Raw genomic sequence first — 13,719 nt, 5'->3', positions numbered from 1 at the left:
TGTTGTTTACACACTTAGTCATGTTCGACTCTTTGTGACCCCAGGGACTGTAGCCTGCCAGGCTTCTCTGTCACTGGGATTTCCTAGACAAGAATACTGGGTTGGGTTGCCATTTCCTTCTCCAGGGGATCTTCCCAACCCAGGGACTGAACCTGCATCTCCTGCATTGGCAGATGGATTCTTTACCACCAAACCACCAGGGGAACCCTTAATGCACTTATTCTTTAGTTTTCATGTGAAAAAAAATGGGGAAATCACCCTTCTATATTCCTTATATAAAGTTGATAAATGAAAGCATGATTGTAACATATTACACATGAGGAAATTTTCTGAAACATAAAACTATATTCAAGTTCAAAATAGTATATCAAATGTGAAGTGGTACTTAAATCACTTTTTCATTACATGGCAGACTGCACCTCCCTTTTCCTTACTTTGTAGGCAAGCTCAGCTCATCTACAATCAGTCCTTTTGTAGAAAAGTATTTGTGAAGTGTTCTTTCATCCCTTCCTTCACACCCTCTCTCAAACAATTGGGAGGTTGAGAGGGAGGTCCTGAAATTGCTTTTCAAGATGCAGATCCCTTCTGTTGCCTTTAGAAACTTTAGTGAGTTCCAGGGTTTCCCCTGAGAACTTACTTCAAAAATCCTAATGTACCCTCTTAAGTCAGGCCTTTGTTGATTTAGCAGAAGGGCTCCAGAGTTGGAGTAGCAAGAATAGGTATGTAAACGTAGTAAATCCCCTCTGCTTACACATCATCGCTCACACTGCAGCTCATCCTAGGCCCTGACTTAACTGGGATCAGGTTAAAGTTTGAGTGTCCTCCGAAAGCAAAGGAACATCTCATAATTGAGCTGTTAACTGGGGATGGAAACTGCAAGACAAGGAAGGGAGAAGGGAAAGATGCGGGAGGGAGGATGCTTTTCATTTTTCAGGGAAACTTTACTTGTAGCACAGCGGGTTCAGGATTTATGACACTGTTTTCCCTGTCTATGTGCAGCAGCATCTTGTTCTGCTCATATGTTTTTTGCCTAAATGATATAACCGTATGATATATGTTGAAAAGTTGCATGCAGAAAATTAGTTAATTTTCTTAAGACTTATAAAAGCCCTTAGTCATGGATTCTACAATACCCTGCTTTGCCAGCAGTCTGGCCAGATGTGATAGTGCTATGCATTAAAACAATTCCTTCTTCTCATTAGCCACATGAAAGTAAAATAAGAAAGTAGATGAAAAAGCAGTTTGAGATTTCAGACTAAGATTATATATATTTGTATGTTTAAAACTACTAAAAGAATGTACCTGACTTAATTAGTGGATAAATGTGTAATCATCAAGGAAAGATGAAAGATCTGTTCTCCCTATCCCTTAAAGATAAACCATAATCATAAAAATAATATAATCTGGGATGACCTCAAAATTGTGAAATCCATTAAGGAACAACATTATCTTCTAGAAACAGTGAAAAGTGAGGTTTAGTATCTTTTAAAGATGTTATCAAATCTAGAATGTCCACATAGTATGTAATAATTATATTAGAAATTTTAAAATGCTATAGAATATTAAGGCTGGGATTTAGGGCAGAGATTTAAGATTTGATATATTTCTTGCATTATCTATTTGATAATCATACTTGAGTTTTAATGTTTCGTTAGTGAGTGTTAATTTGTGTTTTGATTAATACTAGTTTGTCAAGATTTGAGTATATTTAAGGACCCAAGGAAATTTCCTACTGTTAGTTGTCACAGTTACCAAAGTTGTTTCTATGATTAATTTGCAGTTCAGGGGAACCTTTTGCCACATTCAGACTGTCTTTCTCCATGTGCCCTCTTCAGGCTGCTTTTAGGAATGGCCCTCTCTGCAGCCCTGCTAAGTGAAACAAACCCAAAGCCATTTATTACAGCATAGGTCAGTGTTCCAATGCTGTCTAAATAGGGGACCTCTATTAGATAATTTTTTTTTCAAAATAAAATACAGGAGTTCAAAACACTATGGAAGGAGGGTTTTGGTTTTGGTTATTTTTTTGGCAAAAACTCAATTGTTGACATTCTTCCAACAGAACCTAGACAGTGTACACACCACAGAAAGAGAGTGTTTTGAAATGCAGGCTAAGAAACAGCAAACATTGAATCTTGTATCTTAAATCTGAGGAAGGAATAATAGAGTTTGATAGATGGTTAATATGGAGTAGTTATTTCCGTTTTTGCTGTCTCCATTTGTCATTTCTTCAGTCTGACTTTGATTTAATACTTCTATCTTGTTTTGTGGTTGTTGGGTGGTTCTTGTTTGAATGTCCCTAAAATTTGATTTCTCTAGTACTAAGTTATGGAATTGATTTAACAGTCACAGAAAGCACTTCTTACTCACTTAAAAGAACAAATGTCTCATTTGTCTTATATAATTTGAGAGTTTCATAGAGTTTTATCTACCTACATTCAAGTAAAAGGAAGTTAATTTTGCATTTATAAAATATTCAAGTGACTTTATATCATAATTAAGATATGGAATTTTTATCAGCCTTGAAAAAAATGCTCTGGAACTTTCAGGAACTTTTTACTCACCTTAAATTAGCTATTACCTTGATAGTTCCTTTGAACAGTCATTAGTATTATAAACTTGCATTATAAAAGTCTAATTTGGCATGAAGATGTGGGAAATTTGGGGTAACCTTATATCTATTTTTTTCTAATCAGGGCATTTAGAGGCTTGAGGACCAGGGATATTTTCAGAATGTTTTATTCATTGTTATGCTCTCCTAACAATAGATACTTGTTATGAACAGTAGATACTTAATAAATATTTGTTAAAAGAATGAAGAATGTTTTTCCAAGCTGCAGGCCATGAAACTGAGCAATAGCCTTAGTCTGACATCAGGCTAACTCAGTAAAACAATGGCTCCATCTGCACAGCTAAAGATGCTCTGTACCCTCATAACAGCTTTAGAGGCTGACGAACAAGAAGCTTGTGTAGAGTGTAGCAGCATGACTGCAATAATCATTAAACCAACCTGTGTCCCGGTTTGTACTAATGTATTTGAAACAGATTCTCTTTTAGCCAGGCTAAAGGTCAATAAAATGCTAAAGCTTTTATCTGCTAAGTCTCAACAAAATGCCACTATTTGAATGCTAAATGAGGAAGTTCAAGTCAGGTAGCTTAGCAGAGGAACCACCTGACCAGAAAAGGAACTCTGCTGGAAGCAAGAAAGGCAACATGGCTGGGACAATGGAAGGGGTGCCTTGGATGAATATCCACTTCAACCCAACCCTTTCTTCCCGCCCTTTCAATGTGCCTCTAGCTCTGTTTCAATACAGCTCCCTCTCTTATAACTCCCTTATAAAATCCATTTACGTAGGCATAACCCAGATTCCAATGCTGCTAACTTTCTTAGGACTTCCAAATCTCTGGGCTAGGAAGAGATTCAATGAATAAATCTTAGCTTCTACTGAGTTCTATGTAATTGGTTTAAGAAAATTAGGAAAGTCAGTTAAGGGCTAACATCATAGGAGGATTCCTTAATCTAGACAAGTCCTTCATGCCAAGATCTGTGAATCTTACCCCCACTACATACAAACAAAGGCCTCTCCTCAGAATTCTATAATACCTCCTTTGTTGTTGTTTAGTCACTAAGTCATGTCCAATTTTTTTGTGATGGACTGTAGCCATGAACTGTACAGGCTCCTGTGTCCCTAGGATTTTCCAGGCAACAATACTGGAGTGGATTGCCATTTCCTCCTTCAGACATCCTTCCCAATCCAGGTATCAAACAAACCTCTGTCTCCTGCGTCTCCTGCATTGGCAGGTGGATTCTTTAGGCCACTGAGCCACCGGGGAAGCCCCATGGTACCTCCTACTAGAGGTTATTTTCTCCAGTGATTGTCACTTCTATTAGGATGAGTGTTAGGAGCTGAGAACACATGAGAAAGACACTTGAGAAGAGAAAGATATTGAAAAACTTTCCCAAATCCCCTTAAGGCTTCATGGATGATTCCAAGAATACTGGAATTCCAAAAACATCTTTCTAAATTGATTTAGTAACTGACTACTTTCAAAAAGGATTTAAGACAACTCACAGTGAAAACTTGAGTGCAAAATGACAAGCCAAAATATTTAACACAAGTCATAAAGAGGAAACAAAAGTTAGAGAGATGAAAGGAAAAATAATTAAAACTCTCTTGAGGCAATGGAACACAAAATTTAGTGGTGAATTTCCTCGTCACCAAATGAGACCAATAAAAATACATTGGGCACTGTATCTCTCAATTTCTAGCAAAGAGAATGTAACAGTTCTTTAGGAACAATAAATATGTGTGAAAAAAATCCACATGAAAAGTTGGAAGTAAACTTTCTATTGATTTATACTCATTATCACATTTAATTGTGATAATTAATTAATATCTACCCTGTGAGGTAGATATTATTTTTACTGTAAAGGAAAATGAATCTCCAGAGAAGTTGATTGACTTGATAAAAGTCACAACTAGTAAGGGATGGAACTAAAACTTCAACTCATGCCTATCTGATTCCATAGCTCATGTCACACCCAGTAAGTATATAACCCCTACCACCTTCTCATCTGCATCTCCAGCTCAAAGCACGCATACACATACACACACACATACACATGAACACACACACACACACACACATGTGTTCATGCACAATTTTTTATTCTATAACCAGGTTATACTCAGGAAATATATCTTAGAAACCTCAGGAAAAATACAAAGCCTGCAGCTGTAAGTTCAACATCCTCGTTCTGACTGCAATAATGATATAGCCGTATCTGCACTGGTGGTGGTCAGTGGCTTCAGTCCTGTCCGACTCTGCAACCCCATGGGCTGGAGCCTCCCAGACACTTCTGTCCATGGGGTTCTCCAGGCAAGAATACTGGAGTGGGTTGCCATTTCCTTCTCCAGGGAATCTCCCTGACCCAAGGATTGAACCCACATCTCCAGAGTCTCCTGCATTGCAGGCAGATTCTTCAAGCCATGGGAGAAACCCAGTATCTCCACAATTTGTGTGAAATATAAAATGCCTTTTTGTACCATACTATAGATAAATCCCAAGGGAAAAATATGCATATCCAATTTGTCTCTTGGAATAATATTCCTTATGTTTTTATTTGTATAAGGATACCTGAGAGTTAGGCTGAGAGCACAATAGTGGGCTTCAGCCAGGAAAAGTAAATCATATGCAAAGAAGCCAGTGAACTGGAGTCTGTTCCTACCATAGCAGAAGACACTATCCAAACCTACTTTTCTTTAGTCTAACATCACTTGCCAAAGCCAATGTGATTAGTTTAGACTGGTAGAAGGATCAGCAAACTAGAGGACTACTTTCATGAGAGGAGCTGGGCTGCTTATAAACCCAATAAAGAGTAGGAAAAAGGTCTCCAACCCCAAAGGCAGAAATGGACAGAGTTATCATTCTGTAGAGATCTCTGGTCTAAGTAGGAAATGCGACAGGAGTCCAGTCATGGAAGTGAAGCCTGAAGGTTACAGTTAAGGGGAGAGAGAGCTCATTCTTTGGGTCTGAGCTAGGTCCTACAGAAACTTCAGGATAAAAGTCTGAGTTTATGCAGCTGTGTGGAGCTGGGTAAGCAGTGTCTTGCAATTGGCACACAATATATTGGTAACTTAACGACAAATTTGAGTATTGCAGAGGCTCTTATTCTCTGTCAAAGAAACACAGATGGATAAAGTGACTTGCACAAGCATCAAGCTGTGGCAAATTCATGACCAGAACACATAGTATATGGCTTTTCTTCTAAAGCACTCTTGAGCTATTTCTCTGAGTGACTCTACAATGAAGGAAGCAAGATGGGAAACAGTGACTGTAGTGTTTCATGTATTTCAAAGATTCTATCATGTCACAGCCAGTCTGACCAATTACATCACACAGTAGTCTTGCAGATGCAGGATCCTCGTGGCTGCTTTCATATGTATAAGTTAGCTAAAATATGATTTAATTTGAAGCTCTTTTATGGGGCACATGTGTTAAAATTACATACACAAATTATTTATTATTACATTTAGCTGTAGTGGACAGAAATAACAAGATTGACCCAAAAAGGTCGGAAATCCTAAAATTACGTTATCAGGCACTTATAATGCCTCCTCCCCCTACTCCAAAGAATATTTAAATGAATTTATTTTTACTGACAGAGGAAAGTCAACCTGAGAATTTAAATCTCTATATGCCACCCAAAATAGCTAAGAAACATACAGAGAAGCAAGAGTTGAGTATCTTTGACTCATTGCATACGGGACATTTTTTTTTTTTAATAACATAAAATTTTACTCAGTTTAAAGTCAGCAGCACTTGTCACAAGATTTTGTTTAATCATTTTTACAAATTTTTATTTAGTCACTGAATAGGTTGTTAAGACAGTAGAGCTGTTAGAAGCTTTATGTATGCATCATAAATTCTGGCACAATTTCCATTTCTGAAAACTGAACTGCACTTTTTTTTTTTTTTGAACTGCACTTTTAAAGTATTTTTGCTGTTCTCCTTTCCTTTCTCTATTTTCAGTACTTATCAAAATATTTAGTGCAAAATAATGTGCTTATGAAATGTAAATACTGATATATTGTTAGCTAAGAGCCCTCTCTGGTATATGACATTTACAAATACCATGGCTATTTCAGGATCATTATTTATATTAATTATAACTGAGATGTATACCAGAGATAGCAGTCCAAATTGACTTGAGATCCCTTCAGAAGGTTGTCTTTCTAGTTGTACCGCCTTTCATTAATTATGTCTTATTAATTGTCACATTGCATTATATCTGTGCACAGTATGGTGCTGCATAACATAATGCAGGCAATGAGAAGCAGTGTGAAATGTTGTAGGCATTATATTTTAATGAGGCAGCATTTGTGTTGAGTCTGAATGCCTGCAGTTAATTCAGAGAACACGTATTTGAGTTCAGATTCTGACATGTTTAGCAAACCAAATATTCATTAAGTTAAGTGAAGTGGAAGCATTATAAGAACCCTGTGTGACAGTTACTACACCTGAGGTGCTGTGAACAAGAAATATACTTTATTTCAGGTGGAGGTCCTCTGTGTGCTGGTAGTATGAAACTCTGTCTCTTTTTTTCTTCAGGTCCTAAAGGGTTTCCCAGAATGTTTACAAGCTGACATTTGTCTACATCTCAACCAGACTTTGCTGCAAAACTGCAAAGCCTTTCGGGGGGCAAGTAAAGGTTGCCTTAGAGCTTTGGCAATGAAGTTCAAGACCACCCATGCACCCCCAGGAGACACCCTGGTTCACTGTGGGGATGTGCTCACTGCGCTTTATTTCTTATCCAGAGGCTCCATTGAAATCCTCAAAGATGACATTGTGGTAGCTATTCTGGGTGAGTGTTTTAAAATTGGATAGTCACAAATTCAGCTTTCAGTCAGTGTAATGCATAGTTTAAAATGACAGAAGACAGGACTTTCCTATTTATTTATGAGTACTGTTTAAGACTGATGAATAATTTTAAAGCTTTACTTAAAATGCAATTCAAATCAAATTAACCTTGCAGAAAATACATTTTCTTGACTCTCTTACTTGTTCTCTGATGTGTAAATGCTTCCCTTCTTGGCAGCCACTTAAGCCTTTGAGGCCAAATATATGAAAATAGCATTTTCCTTTTTGTATTACAGGATCGTGGATTCATGCTGAGTCCTTATCACCTTAAATAAAATGTATATGTAGTAAGCATACTTGCTAGCATGTGCCAATGCCTGTCATGACCTGGGTTTGTGTGTTGATGAATTCGTCTATTTGCTGTACACTTTATACTGTATCCCATCAAACAGAATTATATGAGTCCTTAGCTAGGTTATCAGTAATATAGGGCTATAAACAACACACAGAGATCAAGGTGTTGAGGAGATAAAAATTCATAAGTTAAACTGGTTTGGGTGCAAAAGAAAGTCCATCTCTCCAATCTGCCTCTTCAAAAATAAATGTATTCAGTGTGAACTGGCAGGATTTCTTTAGAATATTAAAACAATGGGAAAGCACAAGGGAGCAGACAGAAATGAGATCAGTTTTTGTTCTCTCCTATCCCCTAGCCAGGAAGTTTAAGGCTGTGTCTCCCTGGGAGCACCCACTCCCAAGGTTTGGGAACATGTGCGCTCACTTTTCTCCCCATGGATTAAATCTGGTTCTATTTAAATAAAAAGCACATAATTCAATGATTTCCTTTTACTTGACTCTTGATGTTAACATCCAAAGGACGAGGATATTGTCTATTTTCTTCACTGTTGTATAGAACCAGTGGGCATAACACAAAACCTAATAAATGAATGAAGGTGTTTGAGAGATATATATATCTTGATCATTATATTATGATGAGAAATTTTTTAAAAAATTTTTCAAACCTGATCAAAGGTACAATTTGGTTTATAATCCAATAAGCAGACCAAGAATAAAAATATATCTTAAATCACTTAGCAGCTACAGAGTAAAGCGAGATTTTCACTTGATTTGGCCTTGACAGTTCTAGTCTGTTGCCAGGGAAGAAGCATGCATCATTGCATTCCTGATCTTCAAATCAGCCAGCCTTAACTTCTACAGGAAGGTAACAAGCTGTCTTGCTTTATAAAATAGTAATTTTAGAATGTAGTTAAGCTGTACATGGTGACTGGCTTACTCTTTGCTCACTTACAATCATGTAAAATACAAATACAAACCTCATGCTGAATTTAGTTCAGAGCTTTTCTCTGATAATATCGGTACTAACATATCAAAACTATAAAGAATTTCAAGAGATTCTCCTTTCCTGTCTCCACTTCCATGTAAATCTGCACTTAAAAGTCTCAGAAATTATGAGTCCTCGTTCATTTTTTAAGCTATTTATTTAAATGAAAGTTGAAGTATTCTCTCCAACATCAATTTTTCTTATAAAGATATGGCATCTGATTTCTCCCCATTACATTCACATTTAAAATAAGAACATCACAGAGTTTTTCTTTTACCTCGAATTTTTTTGTTTAAAAGTCTTTGGTAGTTTCCATAGTTGGGTTATATATGAACTTGTTTACCAAAAAGATAAGTAACAGATTCACTGAGGTTTTTCTAAATCTGAAAAGTAGCTTTAGGATATACGTATATATGTAAAGGTACATTTTACACTGCCATCTACTACCTTTAAAAGTTACATAATCAATATTCCATCAGTAGTTACTGCACATGTATTTCATAGGTACAATTTTTAAGTATCTTGGCTTTAGAGACAGAAAGATCTAAGTGGCCGTGACATTCAGGGAAAATAATGGGAGGAGATGAGATATATCAAGTGTGCAAAGATTTTAACTGGAGTCAGAATGCATGGGATGTAGTTATGGCTGTTCTCTCTCTACCTTTATTTCACCCAACTAAGAAGGTGACCTTGACTTAATCCGTTTACACTCTTTAATCCTCTTTCATTTTCATAACATTTGGATAATAATTAGTAATTTTTTCATTAGGTTATTTTGGGAATCAACTGAGATAATACACCTAAGCATTTGATGCAGAGCCTGACACCTACTTAGTTGTCAATAAGCATTTGTTGTTCCTGTCATTATCATCCTCGTAGTTGAAGGAGACCTAGGAAAGAAGTGACATGTGGCTAGGCAGAGGGGATGGGAAGGGCCCATCAGAAAACAGACACTAAAATAACCCCAGGCTTGGCAAAAAAGCAGGAAGGACACACTTTTGGAATAAAGGCCATACAGTTTAAAAACATGACTGTATTTGTTGAAAAAATATAACTAGAGGTATTATTAAGTGCAGTTCCAAAAGTAGTTACTAAAGGAAACCAGGTATATGCAAATTGTACCCCCAATCCTCTAAGTTAAAAGAGATCTACCATAACCCCATGTTTGGCATCACCTTCCGAGACCATTCTGAGATAGAAAGTTTGTGACTCGCCACAGCCTTTCCCTTATTCCTAGAGTGACAGAATTAGACCATACTAGACTCTTGCCAAAAACACAGCAAACCAAAGCCGTGTCTGCTGCCTTCCAGATGCTTAGCCAAAGAATCAAAACTAGGAAATAATGGGGATTATACCAGGACCAGTGCTCTAAAAGGTAAAATTGTGGTCAGCAAACAAAGACGAGTGGGGCAGTGAGTACGTGGCCCTAGGATTGTGCTGCCCAAGTGTCTGTTGGCTGTCGGGTCTTACTGTGAAATTTTTGGTTCAGGGATAGGTCAGTGGTCCCCTTCAACTTTTAAAAGTAAAACAGTAAGTTCAGATTTCCTTCATTCTTTTTTTTTTTCCTCCTTTTTGATCTTTTAGGAAAAAATGATATATTTGGAGAAATGGTCCATCTTTATGCCAAACCTGGAAAGTCTAACGCAGATGTAAGAGCGCTCACATACTGTGACTTGCATAAGATTCAGAGAGAGGACTTGCTAGAGGTTTTGGACATGTATCCTGAGTTTTCTGATCACTTTCTCACAAACCTAGAGTTGACTTTCAACCTGAGGCATGAGAGTGCAAAGGTATATGTTACCTGCTCATTTTTGGACTCTGACGTTTTATTTTATCCTTAGATTGCCCAAGGACCTCTGAAAGATCAAGTGAAATAGTGTAAATGGTTAAACAATTGAGAATATTTGAAAAGAAAAGCCAACTTAATATTAGAATTTCTCAATTATAAAGAATGAATTAGGTTTAATTGCACTCAAGTATGTTGAATAACTTTAGTAGTTCAATTCAATTTGACCTTTTAGGAACTTTCAGGAGATATACTTGATCTATAATAGCCTTTTATTTTAATATTGAATGTGACCATTATTTGTTATAAATGGGTGATTCTAAGCTATTGAAAATCACCTAAAAAGAGTTTATCTTATACAGAGGTTAAAATATTCTCTCAGATACTATTTACACTGTATATTGGTTAGCAGTATCTTTTCAATAATCATGAAGAAGTTAAATTCTTAAAGTTTAGGTACGTATTAACACAATTTCTAAATTGTAGAAGTATAAATTAATCAGGCCTATACCTAAGTCAAAATTATTGATGCAGAATGAATAACATATACTCTAGTAGAAATAATATCTTAAGTAATGTTGCATGTGTTTTAACATAGGATCAATTTCAAGAGTGTAGCCCTTAAGGCCCTCACTCACCCTCCTCCACCATGAAAATATGTCCTTACCACCTGCGAGTATTCTAAGAGTAGATTTTATATTGCAGCCCACAATTTATTACTAGATTATTCTCTATCTCCTTCCCCTCCCCACCAAACTCATAATCCTAACTCCAACTCTAAATACATTTTTTGCCAGAAACCAAGTGTTTTGACACTTGCAAGTGTCTTTTAATGTTAACTAATAAAGTCTCTGGAAAGTAAGATTCTCAAGTCAATAGTTAGGTAAAACATGGTAGATTTCATTTTCCCTGGAGTTAGTCATTCTCAGGATACTGTGAGAGACTTAAAGAATTTAAGGTCACCAGAGTACCATTTGATAACCCAAAGTACCAGCTCAGAAAATTACTTCTTTTCAAAATGCTGAAAGTTGAAAAATCAGGTGGTAAGAGGTTCAAGTTACCCAGAGTATATGCTTTTTATAATGATTTTAATTCAAAATTTTATCAAGTTGCAGTTTAATATGACTGACCTCATTCTTATTTTGCTTCAAAAAATAAGCATCTACCTCAGATAACTTCTTTGTAAAAACTTTAGGCAGCAACCAAATAAAGAAAACAGAAGCTTCCATTTGTTTTATTTATTTGGAAACCTCCAGTTTTGTTTATGAGAGAGGGAGGAAGGAAGAATGGGGAACAAAATAGGGTTCAGAGCATAGTGTTTATTGATTTCAACCTTCTATTTATTGTTGTGAAATTTAACCATGCAATCTTTACCATGTAATTTAAACGTCATAGCTAATTATAATTAGTTTACACATGTTTTTCTGCAATGATAGAGATTTTTCAATTTTTTAAATTATTGCTATTTTTATTTTAACTTTTCCAAGTTACATAAAATATATTACACAGGAAGGAATATATGTTGTCTGTAAGTGTTGACATCATCCCCAAACATTTCTGATAAATAACTTCTACAACTACGATTTCCCTGGTTAAACTACTAGAATTATTCTCAGTCTATTTTATAATTTAGAGAAAATCATTAAGCAAAGTGTTGTAGTTATTTGCCTGCAATCTATTAATTAAGTCTTAAAGTGGTTGAAATGATATGAAATAGTAGAGTTTACTGATGATACACTATATTCAGACTGAATAATTTTCCACTTTATCTTCACGTTCCATTAACAAAGGCTGATCTCTTACTACGATCACAGTCCATGCATGATTCTGAAGCAGACAACTGTAAACTGCGAAGGAGATTGTCATTTGATAGTGAAGGAGACAAAGGTAATTCATTCTTTTCTAAAGTTTAAATGTGGAGCATGTCAATATTAGTCTTGCTTATTTAAATGCTCATTGTACTTCTTATGTCAAGGGTAAACTTAATTTAGATTTTAGGAAGGCAAATCCTTTGCTTTTTTTAGTAGCTAATGATGTGGTTTCTGATTGATAACTCTCAGAAGTGTTTCTCAAGAGCTGATCCTAGGCCCTCTTCTTCTCTTCTTATTCTATCATACTCTTCCCCTAGGTAATTTTATTTATACCCATAGTTTAATTATATTTTTGCATACATGTGTGTGCTAAGTCGATTCAGTTGTGTCTGCCTCTTTGCGATCCTATGGACTGCAGGTTGCTCTGTCCATGGGATTCTCCAGACAAAAATACTGGAATGGATTGCCATGCCCTCCCCCAGGAATCGAACCCTCTTCCTTCCCAACCCAGGGGTCAAACCCACGTCTCCTGCATTGTCTTCTGCATTGGCAGGCAGGTTCTTTACCGCTAGTGCCACCTAGGAAGCCCTATACTATTTTCACATAGGAGATGTGCATGAAAGTGAAAGTGCGAAAGTGTTAGGTCATTCAGTTTATGTCCGACTCTTTGTGACTTCATGGACTGTAGCCCACCAGGCTCCTCTGTCCATGGGATTCTCCAGACAAGAATATTGGAGTGGGAAGCTATTCCCTTCTTCAGGGGATCTTCCTGACCCAGGGATCGAACCCAGGTCTCCTGCATTGCAGGCAGATTCTTTACTATCTGAGCTACCACAGAAGCTCTGGAGAAGTACATATTTGTATCTTAATACCAGACTATCTAGGGACTTCCCTGGTGGCGCTAGTGGTAAAGAATCCACCTGCCAATGCAGGTAGATGTAAGAGACGCGTGCTCGATCCCTGGGTAGGGAAGATACCCTGGAAGAGGGCATGACAACCCATTCCAGTATCTTGTCTGGAAAATCCCATGGACAGAAGAGCCTGGCAGGCTGCAGGACATAGGGTTGCATCGAGTCAGACACAACTGAAGCAACTTAGCATGCACATACCAGAACATCTGAACTTCAGCCTCCTATATCCAAATGCCTATTAAACCATCTACAGGAAATTACAACAGCGACTCAAACTTCTTAAAATGAAATCATTAGTACCCCTGGAAACCTCTCTCTCCATCAGTTGCCATGTCTGTAAATGGTACCACCGTTCAACACGTTGCACAGACTAGATAGTCTCTCTAGGAACCAATTTTCTCTCAACCTCTCCATCAGCCTTGCCAACAAGTTTTATTAGTAGTACCTCCAACACAGCCATTTACTCTTGAGACTAGGTCTTTTTTGGTTCACTCTTCTCCATCTTCATAACCA

At 36.9% G+C, this 13,719-nt stretch overlaps 1 protein-coding gene across 1 annotated transcript in view; it reads left to right on the top strand.

Moving 5' to 3' along the window:
• Nucleotides 1-13,719, top strand: part of KCNH7 (potassium voltage-gated channel subfamily H member 7) — a 492,333-nt gene that overhangs the window by 456,261 nt on the left and 22,353 nt on the right. The window contains exons 10-12 of the mRNA XM_065927873.1: nucleotides 7,111-7,363; nucleotides 10,283-10,488; nucleotides 12,275-12,371. Of these exons, the coding sequence (XP_065783945.1) occupies nucleotides 7,111-7,363; nucleotides 10,283-10,488; nucleotides 12,275-12,371 (556 nt within the window). The remainder of the gene's footprint in view (nucleotides 1-7,110; nucleotides 7,364-10,282; nucleotides 10,489-12,274; nucleotides 12,372-13,719) is intronic.

The sequence above is a fragment of the Muntiacus reevesi genome, chromosome 3, assembly GCF_963930625.1.
Source record: "Muntiacus reevesi chromosome 3, mMunRee1.1, whole genome shotgun sequence".
NCBI classification, from domain to species: domain Eukaryota; kingdom Metazoa; phylum Chordata; class Mammalia; order Artiodactyla; family Cervidae; genus Muntiacus; species Muntiacus reevesi.
Note: the sequence above shows the minus strand (reverse complement) of the source record. Positions and strands in the feature narration are given on the sequence as shown.